At 35.7% G+C, this 16,038-nt stretch overlaps 1 protein-coding gene across 5 annotated transcripts in view; it reads left to right on the top strand.

Moving 5' to 3' along the window:
- The window catches only part of CTNNA3 (catenin alpha 3), a 1,641,479-nt gene that overhangs the window by 89,191 nt on the left and 1,536,250 nt on the right, over positions 1-16,038 (top strand). For all 5 annotated transcript variants that reach the window (XM_045783571.2, XM_087863076.1, XM_087863075.1 and 2 more), the window contains one exon: positions 11,184-11,376. In XM_045783571.2, coding sequence (XP_045639527.1) covers positions 11,184-11,376 — 193 coding nt within the window. The remainder of the gene's footprint in view (positions 1-11,183; positions 11,377-16,038) is intronic.

Consider the following 16,038-nt stretch of genomic DNA (forward strand, 5'->3'; position numbering starts at 1 on the left):
AGGCCCACCAGTCTTTAGCACAGCCACATTTTGATGGTCCTTTGTGGTGTCTGGGATGGTGTGGGGTTTATCCATGCCTCATGGGAATTAAGGGTGACTTAGGAAAGCTAAGCTGCTCTTCCTTCTACTTATACTGTGATGCCAAGATGACACTGTGGCCACCCTACAGTTTGTGCAGGGCAGTCATAAAGCAGTTTTCTTCCAGAGTTCCAAAGATAAATGGAACCAACTCTGTTTTCAGTATTACTCCTCAATCATGCTAACACAGCTCCCCAGTCTGAGTGAACCTCAGACAGGAGAAATAAGGACATGTATCTTACTTGTCTTTCTTCTGCTAGTCTTTTGAGGCTAGGTGAGGGGAGCTTCCCTACTTTTTCCCCCCTATCTGACCAAATCTTTTTCATTAAACTTGATGATCTAGTCTATCAGATCTAGCCTTTGCTAAATAGGAGCCAAAATAATTTAGAAAATGATTTTCTTTTCCTTTAATGGCTTCCACAACTATTTCTTTCTTAAGACCTCAACAGAATCAACTTTGAAACTCAAAGCTGATCAATGGTATTTTTGTTTTGTCTACACACTCTCTGTCCCTCTCTCTCTCTGTGGGGAATAGGCCTTTAAGGCTCAGCCTTGGATTTGGAAGGTTCAATATTGACAAAATATTATCTGTACTTACATACTAAAAAGAAGTAATTAATGGTATATGTTATAATTAATGGTGTTTTAGAATTAAGGGATTATGATAATATCCTGATGGTATTAAGATGGGACTTTGGGGCACCAAAGGTTAAGCGCTGACCAATAAGATTCAAGATTGGTGACTGTTATTAAATTTTTACAAAAAATGAGGCAGAAATAGGTTTATTGATTTAGGGACAATGCTGACAAATGAGGCAGAGTCAACCTAATTAATTTTATTTTATTCTTAAATTGAAGTATAATTTGAAATATAACATTATTATTTTCAGATGTACAACATAGTGAATCAGTTTTGTATATATTGTGAAATGATCACCACGATAAGTCTAATTAACATCCATCACCATACATACAAGTTACAAATTTTATTTTTTGTGATGAGAACTTTTAAGATCTCTCTCAGCAACTTTCAAAAGTGCAATACAGTATTATTAACTGTAGTCACCATGCTGCACATTGCATCCTCATGACTTATTTATTTTGTAACTGGAAGTTTGTACCTTTTGACCCATTTTGCCCAAGCCTCCATCTCCCTGCCTCTGACAACCACCATTGCGTTGTCTGTATCTGTGAACTGTTTTTGTTTTTGTTTTTATTTTTTATTTATTTTTATTTTTTAGAGAGAGAGAGAGATTGAAAGAGTGTGAGTGGGGCAGGGGGAGGGGCAGAGAGAGAGGGAGAGAATCTTAAGCAGGCTCCTTGCTCAGCATGGAGAACTGAGCCAAAATCAAGAATCAGATGCTTAACCAACTGAGTCACTCAAGTGCCCCCTGTTTTGTTTTGTTTTCCAGGTTCCACATGTAAGTGAGATCATATGGTATTTGTCTTTCTCTGTCTGACTTATTTCACTTATCACAATGCTCTCTGGGTCCATCCATGTTGTCGCAAATGGCAAAATTTTATTTTTTATGGCTGAATACTATTCCATTGCATATGTATACCACATTTTCTTTATCCATTCATTGGTCAGTGGGCACTTAGGTTGTTTCCATATCTTGGCTATTGTAAATAATGCTGTAGTGAACATGGGGGTGCATGTATCCTTTTGAGTTAGTGTTTTTATTTTCTTCTAATAAATACCCAGAAGTGGAATTGCTGGATCATATGGTAGTTCTATTTTTAATTTTTTGAAGAACCTCGATATTATTTTCCATAGTGGCTGCACCATTTATATTTCCACCAACAGTGCCCAGGAGTTCCTTTTTTCACATCCTCACCAACACTTTCTATTTCCTGTCTTTTTGATGATAGCCATTCTAACAGGTGTGAGGTGATACCTCATTGTGGTTTGACATTGTGGTTTTGACTCTGATGATTAGTGATATAGAGGGCCTTTTCATGTAGCTGTTGGTCATCTGTATGTCTTTTTTGGAAAAATGTCTGTTTAGGTCTTCTGCCCATTTGTAATTGAATTGTTTTTTTTTTTTTTGCTGTTGAGTTTTATGAGTTCTTTATTTATTTTGGATATTAACCCCTTATCAGATTTTGATTTGCAAATATTATCTCCCATCTGGTAGGTTGTCTTTTCATTTTGTTGATGATTTCTTTTGTTGTGCATAATCAATTTTAAACTAAGCATTAACATTTAAATCGATTATGGGCTGTAGGCAAACCACATTTGTGTTACTTTAGAATTTTGACCATAGAGCTCTACAAATCTAATTTTTATGGTCTTTCCTATTGTTTGTTGTCTCTTATTCATACATGATTAGCAGGTACATTTCCCCTGGATATCTTAAATAACAAGGAGTTTTGGGTTAGGAGAAAATCTGATGGTCTAGGGTAGATGGGAAAAAAGGAATCTGGCAACAGATAGTGGGAGTAAAATGCAACAAAGTTTTATAAGATTGTGTTGATAAAGCATATGGCATAGTTTATTCAACTTTGTGGTTGATAGGGTAATAAATGCTTATTAAATGAAGCTGAGACACAGAATTAGGGGTCAAAAGCAAACCCCACTGCTGGAAGTGTAATGCTGGACTGGATGGATGGACCATGTCACATGACTAAACTACTGCATGTGAAGTCAACCCATTCTTTATTTTAGGGCTAGGTTTGGCTTGATTGGATTTTTCACTTATTTTGTTTCCTTAAGCAGTCAGTGGTTATTGATGGAAAAGAATTGTCCTTTTCCTTTTCCTTGCTTAGCACTTCTTTGAATCAGTACTTCATTATAACTTATTGGTTATTGATTGACCGGAAGGATTAATGCTTGATTTAGGTATAAATAGCAACATGAATATAATTTCTCCTTAGTTTGCTTAATTCAATATCTTGATAGTTTTTCACCACAATTTTGGAAACATTTATTTGTAGAAAAAGACAATGTATGATTAACATTACATTTTTTTACTAAAGCCTGAATTTGTTTTTGAATTACTGCTCTGTATAAAACGAGTATCTTTTCTAAATAATAGTCACATTCAAAATGGCAAAAGCCACATATCCTATGATTACTAGGTTAATGGTTGGGTTTCCTAAAAATATTACTTCTACAGGTTGGGGTGCCCAAAGGTTAGTCCTGCAACTTCTCTAGCTATATTTTGTTCTCGGGAGATATCATCTAGTCTTATGAGTTAAAAAAAATACTGTTCTCAAACATCTTTGAAATTCTAGTAAGACCAGTAAACCATTTATATATGAATAATTACAATGAAAATGTAAGCTATAAGGAACATACTTCCAGCCCTTATCTTTCACAACTTCAGAATCGTATACTAGTTTCCAACTTAGCAACTCTAATAGGCAATCTTAACATGCCCAAAGTTCAGCTCTTGATTCTTCTTCCTTCTCATGTGTCCTTAAGTAAATATTACCTGCATGTACCCAACTATTCGGGCCATATACCATAGAGTCATCCTTGATCCTCTGTATCTTTCATAATATATACCAATCAATTAGCAAAGCTTGTTGACTCACCAGAATTACCAAAATTCTGCCACTTCCCAGCAAGTCCACCAATGCTCCCTGAAACAATCCAATGTGATCTCCACTTGGGCTATTGTAACAGCCTCCTAACTGCTTTTCCTTCTTCCGTTTCTCATCCATCTTCCTTGGTCCCTGTTTAATCCCCAGTCTGTTCTCTAGAGCAGACAGAATGGTCCTTTTAAATTTTAGGTCAGATCTTGTTCCTTTCCTGTTCTAAAATCTTGAATAGCTCCCAATCACAAGAATAGAATTTTGGGTGTTGATGGTGATCTACAAGGCCTGTACAATTTGGTGCCTCAGTGTCAGCCTGACCTCATCTCTTACGCTCTTACATCACTCTGCTGTAGGTACTCTGGCCTTCCTGCTGCTCCAGGAACAAAGTAATCAAGCTTCTGTTTTGGAGCCTTTGTACTTGATATTTCCTGTTTGGAATATGTTCCTCCAGATAGTCAAATGTCTTACTCCTCTACTTCCTTGGGGTCCTTTTTACCTGATCAGAGAGGTCTTCCCTGATACCACATCTAACTAGCCCTTCCTTATCACATATCTGTTCTCTTAGCCTTCTTCACTTTCTTCATAGCACATATCAAATATACTCACTATTATGTTACACAATTATGTATGTATTTGTTTATTCTTTTGTCCCTCCTCAGTAGGATGAGGTTCACTGACATTTCCTCCTGGTTCAGTGCAGGTACACCAATGATATTTGTTGAATAAATGAAATGTGGAGTCCAGATTTGTTTTTGGGTGGCAAGTGGCTAAGTAAAAACTGAAAGAAACTTGTATTTGATATTTGCATTAGTGTGTGTTTTTTCCTGGTTGTGTTTAAGTTCCTATTTTTTCCAGGAATAACTTTCTGGATTAGAACACTTAGCTACAGCTGTTTGTGTTTGACTTGTAAATCTCTTTGCTTTGTTATGCCATCTGCATGGCCCAGAGGGCTGGTAGAATTGGAGAAGGATTGACATGTGTTTTGTTATCCCTCAATAATTCCAAGTAATAGCTTGGCTAGCGGTGTTGTTAATCTAACAAACAAAACCCTAAATTATATTTTAAAAAGGTGGTGGTAGTTTTATACTTTTAGTGTCATTAGTGGTCACGATTGTTATGGGCTGAAGTTGTATTCCTCTCAAATTCATATGTTGAAGTCCTAGTCCTTAGTACCTCAGATTGTGACTGTATTTGGAGATGGGGCCTTTAAAGAGGTAATTAAGTTAAAATGAGGTCTTTAGGTGGGCCCTAATCCAGTATGACTGGTGTCCTTATAAAAGGAGATTAGGACATACAGAGAGAGATACCAGGGATTCATGCACACAGAGAAAAACCATGTCACAGTGAGAAGGTAACGAGAAGAGTGCAAGCCAATGAGAGAGGCCTTAGAAGAAACTGACCCTGTTGACACCTTGATCTTGGACTTTCAGTTTCCAGAACTATGAGAAAGTAAGTTTTTGTTATGTAAACCACCCATTCTATAGTACTTTGTATGGCAGACCTGGCAAACTAATACAAGGATTAAAATGTGAAAATCAGTGGGGAGCCTGGGTGGCACAGTCGGTTAAGGGACCGACTCTTGGTTTTGGCTCAGGTCATGATCTCAGGGTCATGTTCTCAGGGTCATGAGGTGGAGCCCCCGGAGTCTGCTTAAGACTTTCTCTCCCTCTCCCTCTGACTCTCACCACAGTGCTTGTGTGCGTGCGCGCTCTCTCTCAAATAAATGAATAAATCTTAAAAAAAAAAATCTTAAAGAAAGTGAAAGTCAGTAATAAAAATCTTTTTACTTATAGTTTGAAAATGAACTAATGTAAACTGTCTTTTTTCTTTTTGGCCAGAAAAGAAAAGAAAAGACTGAATATAAATATATATTTGATTCTAGGTCATTTTGAACTGACTTCAAATAAAGTATAGGAAAGGAGACTTGCTTTTCTATGATAGTAGACATGGGAGGTGACAAAATATCCTGCATTAAGGAATTCCTTTTGGTGAAAACTACCATGTGCTATCACTGAAATTAAATTTTAATTTTGTCTTAGCTATCAGCTCTCTTTGTAACTGAACAAATCATTCAACATTATAACTCTTGGTTAAAGTCTCTAAAATCTAGAGTTTCATTCATCTTTTTATTAAGTAAACCACTACTTATTTATTATTTATAGTATACTAGCTCTGGGTTTTTAGAATGAGGCAGTCATGGTCTCTGCTGTTACCAAGTTCATGGTAAAGCTGGGGAAATGGTATGATAATAGCTAAATACAAAATGTTACAATGAGTGGTGTGAGAGGTACAAAGCAAGGGGCTGTGAGTGGTGGGGTGGGGTTGGGGGAATGTTCCAGGCTGAGGATGCCAAACATTTCTTGTTCTGGTCCTAATAAGTAGCTTGTGGGAAAACTCCACAAATGGAAGATGGGAGTGAAATTTAGTCAGAAGTGAGATCATAAATTGCATCATAAACTATGCTTTAGACTTTATCCAGACCATGCTTTAGACTTTATCTTATGGGATGCTGGGAGCCATTGGAGGGTTTTAAGCTGGTGCAAGTATTTCAGATTTGCATTGTAGAAAGATGGGTTTATGGAAATGTGGAATGGGTGTGGAGACGTGATGAAGGCCAGAATCGATGCATATACTTTTTGTAACAATAGAGTGAAGGATAAGCCTGAAATTGAGGCCTTGCTTCTGTGTCATGAGGATAGCATGGAAGGAGTGTAGGCTAGGGCAGTTATCCAGGGAGCAGGTATGAGAAGCAGTGGCCCTGGACTGCAGAGGAGGTGACAGAAACGAAAGCTTTTAAAGAGACATTTTAAAGTACCTAGAGAGGAGGATAAGAGAGAGGAAGTAGCCCAGATGACCTCTGGATTTCTGCCTCAGTTTAGAGGTGTCAATCCTTGAGGTAAGAAATACAAATGGAAGAGGACTGTTTTTACCCCACAGTCTGCTGAACTTGATTATCTGCTGCACAGACAAAAATAATTTCAATCTCTGTCCCTTTGCACATGGTTCCCTTCACTTGGCTGTCTTCCCCTGCTATCTGCCCTGGTAGAAAGCTCTGTTCTTAAATTCTCTTCTTGGAAGCCCTACTTAATCCTTGTGAATGTTTTCCATCACTTTAGCACTTTCTTTGTATTTACAAGGCTAAGCAGTTATCATTCTGCTTTTTATGTTGCAGCTAGTTGTATATTTCTCATCATCATACTGGAGCTTACTCATCTTTATTTTCTAAATGTCCAGAGTATTGTTTTGAACATAACGTGTGCTCAATAAGTGTTTATTGGTCTAAGATGATCTGAAAGAAGATTGTAGTTGGTTTGAGTGTTAAAAGTCACTAGAGCAGTATACATTTGCTGGATTCTCAATACTTCAATCTTCCACAGTACTTTTGTTAACACAATGAAGGTTGTTTTTGGTAGGAAATAAATAACAGTTGAAATTATCAATAATTTGAAGAAGGGACCCTCCCCTTCCCAAGAGTAGATGGGTATCTTTTACTTTAAGATATCACTGGTTTTACTGTAGACAACTGTCTATAGACAGTTTTATTTTTCTACCCTTTACTTTTTTTCCAGAACTCTGAAGTTTTTAGCTAATTAATATGACTTAAGTGTCTTACATTTTATTTCACACATTAAAATTAACTCAAGGAAGCAAAAGTAGCCCTGAAGGTTCCTGTGAGCTATTGGAGGAAGGTTAAAATTCAGTGTTTTAGCTAGTAAACAAGAGAAGAGGTGGCGTTAACATTGCCTTTTTATACTACAATGATAGTAGAATTAAAAAAAAAGAGGTTGGGAAAGAATACGGTTATAGAATATAAATGTATTAACCCAAGTTGGCATTTAGAGAAGACTTTCTACAAAGCTAGCATTTGAAGTACTGAAGCCATTGTTGTATTGATGCAACAAATCAAAGTAAATTAAACCTCATGCCATGTTCTGCAATGCTCCTATTGTGCACTAGTGTTGCTCTATATAATGACAGTTGATGGCTTGGTTCACTAAGCATCTTAATTTAATTATCAGTATCTTTGGAGCTTTTAGAGAAGCACACCTGAATTAGGAAAGATTAGAAAAACCTTTTTTTTTGTACTGTAAATTTTAGTATATAAATATTACACAACATTAAAAATATGCCTGGTTTTATGGAATTTAAACGTGCAGAATTAATAAAGCAGGGGATTTCTTCTTTTCATATTATTTGAAGTATCTACTGTAGGACCGTTTCAATAGGGAGCTCATTTCTATATGTATGTGTGAAGGTGTGTCTGTACCCTAGCTCAGATTTACAGACTAAAGAAAAATGAGTGAGCCTAGCCTGGAGGAGCCAAAAATTTTCCAAATTAGAGGGACCCCTTAAGGTCTGAGAAAGAGAAAAAGGGGAGGGTTGTGCATTAGTGACAAAAACGAAGGTTAGCAAGGCATAGACTAGGACTTATATTAGAATCATCTTTGTGGTAAATTCCAACTACAGTTTTTGTGTTGCTTATAAAAATAGAACTGATTTTGTATTGAAAAAGAAAATGAAGAAACAGGAATTATTTTACAGAATAACCTGAAAGCTAATTTTTACTGATTGCTGATATTCCTTCAAGAGATGGGAGACTTTTTCAGATAACAAATGCTCTCCCAACCTTTGGTGAGAGTCATCTGTTATCCTGAGTTAGTCACTGAGGCAAGCTGGTTAGATCCTATATAAGTTGAGGTTAAAAAAAAAAAAAAAAGATTTAGTTTTCTTTTTTCCCCCCACAGGATTACTAAGGCATCTTTATTTTCTGAAATAAAGTGAATCATTGAAAGTGTCACTTGACTTTAATCAATATTAAATAACTATATTAGGGTATTTCTGAAGAAGATATAGGTATAAATGATTTATAAATGTGAATAACTTGCAGGCTGCAACTGCATTTATTTTGATGGAAGCACTATGTTCTTATACAATGTTCTTTTCACATTTCTTCTTTGGCATTTATTATAAGGAACAAAGCATTTCTGGAATGCTCATTTTAATTTCAAAGCTCAGGCTATTCTATGGAAAACATTTGGCGCATGGAGGATCTGAACAATAATAGAGGAATGTTCAGTGGGAAGCATCATGAATTGTGGCACTTAAAATACATTCTGAAGGAACATTTAGACAATGATACTTATACTTCATTTTAAACAAAGATTTTAAACTAGGTGCTATAATTTTTCTTAATTGGAACAAATATATTTTAACTCTTAATATATAAATTAGACTGATAATAGTGAGATATCTACCTTTTGGAGTATGTGAAAACCCATGTAATAAGTCAGGCATATTATAATCTTTATTTAATACATAATAAAGACACGTGGCCCTATTTGACTCCTTGCAAAACATGTAGAATGTGCTCTGTTAACTGACTTCATCACATTTAGCACAGGGGACCCCAAGAGCAGCATGAGGGTAGCCCCAAGAGAATACCTCTGACAAGGATCTGGTAACAGATTTTCTGTATCTATGTGCAGAATGGACTAGAAAATGTACATTAAATGTCAACCAATATTTGTGTCATGTTGTGAATTTTACAAGACATTTTGCATATTTAACCTTCACACAGTCATAAGAAAATGTTCTCATTTTCCAAGAGAGGAAACAAAGACTTGCTTCAAGGTACTACACTCTGGGTTGTGAACATGAAAATAAAGCAAGTTAGAATAAAGCAAAGGGTCTATTGGATGGAGGAGGAGAAGGGCAAACAAAAATTATTTTCATCTACATATTTCCCCCATAGCTTGTAAGTTCTTTCTCAGTTCCTAATTAAAAAACTGGGTCCAGATATACAAATAAACAAATATGTTGTGCTCTATAAGCAATAAACAAGCCAAACCTCTATGGGCTACAGAGCAGGAAGGGTTATGTATAATTCATTGTCAAAGATGTGGTTCATGATTGTTATAAGCCTTGGCTATTTGATGATATATAGGATTCTAGCTTTCCATAGGAGTTTCAGGTCGGCCATTTTAAATACTAGATACGAGTTTTTTTTCCTTGCTCTCCTGTGGGGATCTTCCAGCTTTGCTTATAAAAATATTAACCAAATTTATTATTGGGATTCAAGGTTTAATTAAGAAATGGATATTTTTTACGATGTAATTTTGTATGAAGTTTAGTTTCCAAATACAGATGCTTAATTTCTTTTTTTTTTTTTTAAGACTTTATTTATTTCTTTGAGAAAGAGAGAGAGAGAGAGATTGTGAGTGAGGGAAGGAGCAGAGGGAGAGGGACAAGCAGACTCCATGCTGAGTGTGGACCCCGATGCAGGGCTCAACCTCATGACCCTGAGCTGAAATCAAGAGTGGACACTCAACTGACTGAGCCACCCAGGTGTCCCAGATGCTTAATTTCTATCTCTAAATAATGCCCTTATCATTATTCTTTTTTTAAAGATTTTATTTATTTATTTGAGAGAGTGTGAGAGAGAGAGCATGAGCAGGCAGAGGGAGAGGGAGAAGCAGACTCCCCACTGAGCAGGGAGCCTGATTTGGGGCTCAATTCCAGGACCCTGGGATCATGACCTGAGCTGAAGGCAGATGCTTAACTGACTGAGCCATCCAGGTGCCCCGAGTTTATTCTTATTTTAAACAAATTTGCAAAAGGAATAATGTTCATTATTAACATATTCTGACAATGCAAAATATAGAGATTAAAAAGCCCCTTTTTTCAACTACCCCATTCATTAAGCCATTTATATAATAAATATTTATTGGACACCTACTTTGTGTGTTGTTTGGTGCACTGGAGGAAAAAACCACATTTTCTGCTTTCGTGGTTTACATTTTAGTATCAGGAGCATGAAATAAATATAAATTTCAAAATAAAAAAATCAGGGTCCATAGGTGTTTTGAGGAAATATAAAGTGGGTTGAGGTTACAGATTGAGAGAGGGTGGGGATGGGGTAGTCAAGAAAGTCCTCTTGATAGGAGACTGAACAAGACCTGTTTCAGAGGTCTACTGAGGTGGGAGAGTGTAGGACAGGTAAGAGAGGTCACAAAGGGCCAATATGTAGGTCATAGTAATGATTTGGGTTTTGTTCCTCTGAGGTAACCAGTGTTTTATGTTTCAGAGTGGTTTTGTACCCCCTCCACATTAATAATCTCTATACTCAGCCTAAATAGACTAATACTTACTGACCTAATTATGATGATTTTTCTTCCCTCTTAATATAGACTGCTGATTATAAAGTGATATAAATAATTCTTACATATGAACATTTATACATACATACAAAATTAATAAAAAAATATATACTGCATTGTTTCAGTAGTAAAACTTGATAAGTTTCAATCTCTGTAGCTCTTCTTTCCTCCTGTCCTCCCTTTCTCCCTTTTTACTTCCTTCCTTCTTTCCTTTTTATCTTTAATTGGAAATTCCATAGTGGCTGATAATATTGCTCTTAGTGCCTTGACTTATGAGAGTGTACCAATAGTACTGGGAATAGATCATGTTACTGTGAAATACTTCCTTTTGTTCTGGGCTGTGATGTCCCAGGACTCTGTTCTCACAATTTGTCTAACGAGTGGCTTGTATTTTTCCAATTTTAGGTTACTACACTTGTAAATTGTCCCCAGAATCCTTCCAACAGGAAAAAAGGACGTTCAAAAAGAGCCAGAGTCCTTCTAGCTTCTGTGGAGGAAGCAACTTGGAATTTATTAGACAAGGGAGAGAAGATCGCCCAGGAAGCCACGGTTTTAAAGGAAGAGCTTACTACTTCCCTTGAGGAAGTTCGCAAAGAAAGTGAGTACTCTAATTCTGCTCGGGAGCAAACTGTGTATCCTTAGGGTGTTAGCTATGGAATTAGATTTGTGAGTGTTTTGTTTTTGTTGACTTGAGTTTATTAGTCTTTTGTAGAGCTCTGAGGAGCTAGCTGTGGGAGGCAGAGTGGCTCATTAGACAGCTCTGAGGCTCAGAGTACTATTCCTGGTTCTTTCCTTCACTTGTTCCGTCCCTGCAGGCTCCTCCTTCCCCTCACATGCCATAGCTTATCCATAATAAGCAAAGAGAAGTGTATTCTGTGTTGTCATAGATATAATGAGAAAGGACTAATGAAGCTGAAGGTGTATTTTCCCATACATAAATAAATTATAAAGTTCCTTGTTAATAGTTGGAGATAACAAATTACAGACCTGACCACTCAGGAATACATTTTTTATTTTTCGATTTTCTAGAGGTTTAGATTTCCTAAACTTAAAAAGAAGTGCTTTGCATAAACTATGCATAACTCGTGTTGTTGCTGTGTTAATATTCTAAAATGAAAGTGTACATTTTACCTTTTGGTGTATTTACTTATGATAATACAACAGTTTTCTAATGAATGTAAGACTCATTTGCAGTCTGTTTTTAAAAGAACTGTCCTATTTATGTATCAGCTTGCTGCAAGGAACTATTTAGAGAAGATAAGAGAACTTAAATATTCCTGTTTTTCTTTGTGAAAGAGACTTGGGGTGTTCAGATATTTTTCTTCCCAACATAACTTTATGAAAATCAGGAAATGTTTGCTAATTAAATAATTAAGATGAATATACTAGCTACAATAAACTTTAGGTCAAATATAGGGGAGTTATTTTTTGTTATATATTTTATCTATGATTTATATTTTATAGAGACTCTTCAGAAAATATAAAGAAAACATAATGCCTAAGATAATTTCACATGAATTCATCACTCCTCCCTGCTCCCTACCACCTTAGACCCACTCTTTGTCCTGTTCTCTCGGTTCTGGTACCATCATCCACATAGTCACCAAGGCAGTTTAGACTCTTCATTCTCATTTCACCCTCTCTTCCAGTTAGTCTCTAAGTTTAACAAATTCTGTCTCCTTCTGTCTCTCAGATATTTCCCTCTTCTCCATTACTAATGTAGCCTCCTGAATTCAGGATTACTGCATTAGCCTTACCTTATACCAAAGCCAAATATATCTTTTAAAGATGAAAATATACTCATTTTACTTCCATGCTTAAAATCTTTCTGCCATTCTCTCCCTTCTCATTTCTTGATTCTTTCCTTTCCTCCAAACAAGAACCTGAAGTATCTTGAATGGTCCATGTTGCCCTATGCCTCTGTACTTCAGTTACCAACTATTTCCTTCACCTGGATTACTGCTCTCATTCAGCCAATTATTCATTGCAGGAAAGCTCAACCCAGGTCTTTTCCAGGAAGTGTGTACTGACCTCATAACGCTGATTTAGATGTCCCTCTTCTGTGTCCCCACAGACTCTGAACATCTCTCTTTCATTGGATTTACTACCTCATACAACATTAATTTACTTGTTCAGTAAGTCTAGACTCTTAATTCCTTGAAGGTGGCAAACACCAGGTCTTATTTGATGAGCAATACCTGATACATGACAACCACCTGATAAATGTTTGTTAAATTAATTTAAAAGTGGAGCATCGTTTTGTCACTTCATATTATAACATTTTATAATGATTTTATCTTTGCATTTATGACATATTATCTCTTATGGTTTCTTTGCTGAGTCTTTTGGTAAGGAATATGAATGCTATTCTGGTACTGTTTTTGTCACGTAATGTGATCTATTTGACAACATAGTTTTTATAAAACACCTAATAATAAATATGTAAGACATTGGTCATTCTTAGCAGGGAACAGTAGTAGCATAAGTTGTCATGAAATGGTGTATATTTAAAAAAAGTAAGTTAATGGTTTTTGGCTCCATAAAAGAAAATTATTTTAAAGAGAAGGTCTCAAAGAGAAGTATATTTGGATTCTAGGATTATGTTGTATATCCTTCACTGTGTTCTATTATAATGTGTGAAATCGTATTATGTGATATATGTGGCATATGCTGTATACACAACAAATACATTTGGTTAAAAATTACCAAGTGCTTTATACTCTGATTCTTTTTGACAAACTGCCAAATTGAACTCCCGCCACTAGAGTGTGGGAGGAAAGCAGTGAAATGGCAAATGGTTCTGGAATTTGGGGAATGGCCAATGCTTATCCTATGGATAGCAGAGATAGTAACAGTGAGAGCACTGTTCTGAAAAACTTGGAAGGAATTTTAGCTCAGTGGTGGAGTTGAAATATCAGGAGAATGAATTCCGACTCAAGCAACTCTTTGATACTAGAAACATATTTTAGTTTCCTGCCCCCTTTTTAAGCGCTTTGTCCAGTGGCATAATATAAAGGACTAATGAAGAGCAAATAGTAAGTTTAAAGAATTTGAGAAAGTGAAAAAACATTGGAGGTAGAGGATATTTTTATTTGTATATTTATTGATTTATTTTCAAAAAGAATTTGAGACTAATTTAGAAAATTTATCCTTCTACTAAAGACTGTAATATATAGCATTACACCAAGGTTCTGTTTTATTCTTTTTTACTGTCTTTAGTGGCTTTAGTTAGAGACCTCAAGTGATAAATAATGTGGGCATTTGATTACCTAAAGAATTTGCCTATGGAAGATAGGACATGGGTAGTTTTAGGGGAGGTTGGTGAAAGGAAAGGTCATAATTGGGTAGAACTGTAGAGACCCAGCAAATGTGGCCCACATAGTGATTATTTATTTTTCACTCATAATCTTACAGCTTACCCCCATACTTATATCTATACAATGGCAAAGTATTAAACCTAATATTTTATTTAGTTTTAGAATATTCCTATAACAATTAGCTAGGATTTAGCTAAGAATTGTTTATAATGTTTGGACTACATGTTTTGCCTTTGGTATGTATGCTACCTTCGGATAACCTCTACTGTACCCCTGCAATGTATAGACATTGCTTCTAAGTCACACAATTGGTTATATTTAAGGTTTTTTCATGGTTTACCAAGAATAAGAAATACAAGGAAGTGCATACATTATTGTGAACAACTCAGTACAGTTTCACATTATGAATGCACAATGTAACCTTCACCTAGATCAAGAAATAGAAACTTACCAGAATCCTAGAAGCACCCCTTGTGCCTCCAACCAGTTATCACTTCTTCACCTCAATGGTAGCAATTATCCTAGGTTATTACATAGGTTAGTTTTTTTGCCTCTTTTGCACTTTACATAAGTAGGATCATATAGTATGTTACATCTCTTGAGTCTGGCTTCTTTTGGTTAGTGTTATGTTTGTGAGATCTCAACATGTAATAGATCATAATTTATCCATGTTAGATTGATGGACAGTTGAGTTTTTACAGCTTTTGGCCTTAATGAACAGTGCTGCTGTGTACATATTTGTGCATTACTCTGGTGCCTAAATGTAGACTTTCCTGCTGGCCTATACTTAGGATGAAATCGCTAGGTCATAAGGTATACACTCAGCTTTAATAGATTTTACCAAACAGTTTTTGAAAGTAGATTTTCCAGTTGACACTCTCATCAGTAATGTATAAGAATTCCACTTGTTCTACATTCTTACTAACTTGGTGTTAGCAAGTGTCCGTGTTTTTGATTCTAGTGTATGTAGTGGTTTTCCACTGTAGTTTTAATTTTTTATTTCTCTGATGACTTTTTGTGTGTTCTAGATATGAGACTTGTTAGTTGTGGATATTAAAAGCCTCTTCTTTCATTATATTAAACTTTTTGATATTTAGAAGTAATTTTGGTAAATTCCAGCTAATTATTTCATTCCTTTGTGGATAGAGATTTTTCTTTTCTGTTAAAAAAATGCCTACTGTAAGTCAAGAAGATATTCTCATATGTAATCATCTATGGGCTTTATTGTTTTGCTCTTACAGTCTACCTGGAAATAAATTTTTATGAATGGTGTGAGTTAGGCATCATGATTCATTTTCTTTTTCATCTGGGAATTCAATTGATCCAGTATTTTGTGGACGCATATGGAAGTTTAATTGTTTTAGTATAGTTATTGAAAAAAAATTACTTTCTCAATTGAATTTCTTTTGCACCTTTTTTGAAATCAGTTGACCATTATCTGTGTGTCTGCTTCAGAACTCTGTTCTGTTTCATTAATTTGTATATCTACCCTTACACCAATAACACATGGTCTTGATTATTGTACCTCAGAGTAAGTTAAAATAAAAATTATCTCGATTTTGTAAATTTAGGTCCCTTGCACTTCCATAGAAGTTTTGGAATTAGCTTTTTAATTTTTACAAAAAAGCCTGCTGGGATTTTGATTGGGATTAAATTAGATCTGTAGATCAATTTGTGCTGAACTGACATTTTAATAGTAATGAGTCTTCTGATTCAAAAACATGTGATTTTTTTTGTGATATTATAAAATGGTACTTTAAAGATTTTAATTTTACATCTATCTTTTATTTTAAAAAATTTTTATTTATTTATTTGTCAGAGAGAGAGAGAGAGAGCACAAGCAGGGGGAGTGTCAGGCAGAAGGAGAAGCAGGCTCCCCACTGAGCAAGGAGCCTTATAGGGGACTCGATCCCTGGACCCTGGGATCATGACCTGAGCTGAAA

The sequence above is a fragment of the Ursus americanus genome, chromosome 6 (assembly GCF_024610735.1).
Source record: "Ursus americanus isolate L20-20 chromosome 6, mUrsAme1.1.p, whole genome shotgun sequence".
Taxonomy (NCBI): domain Eukaryota; kingdom Metazoa; phylum Chordata; class Mammalia; order Carnivora; family Ursidae; genus Ursus; species Ursus americanus.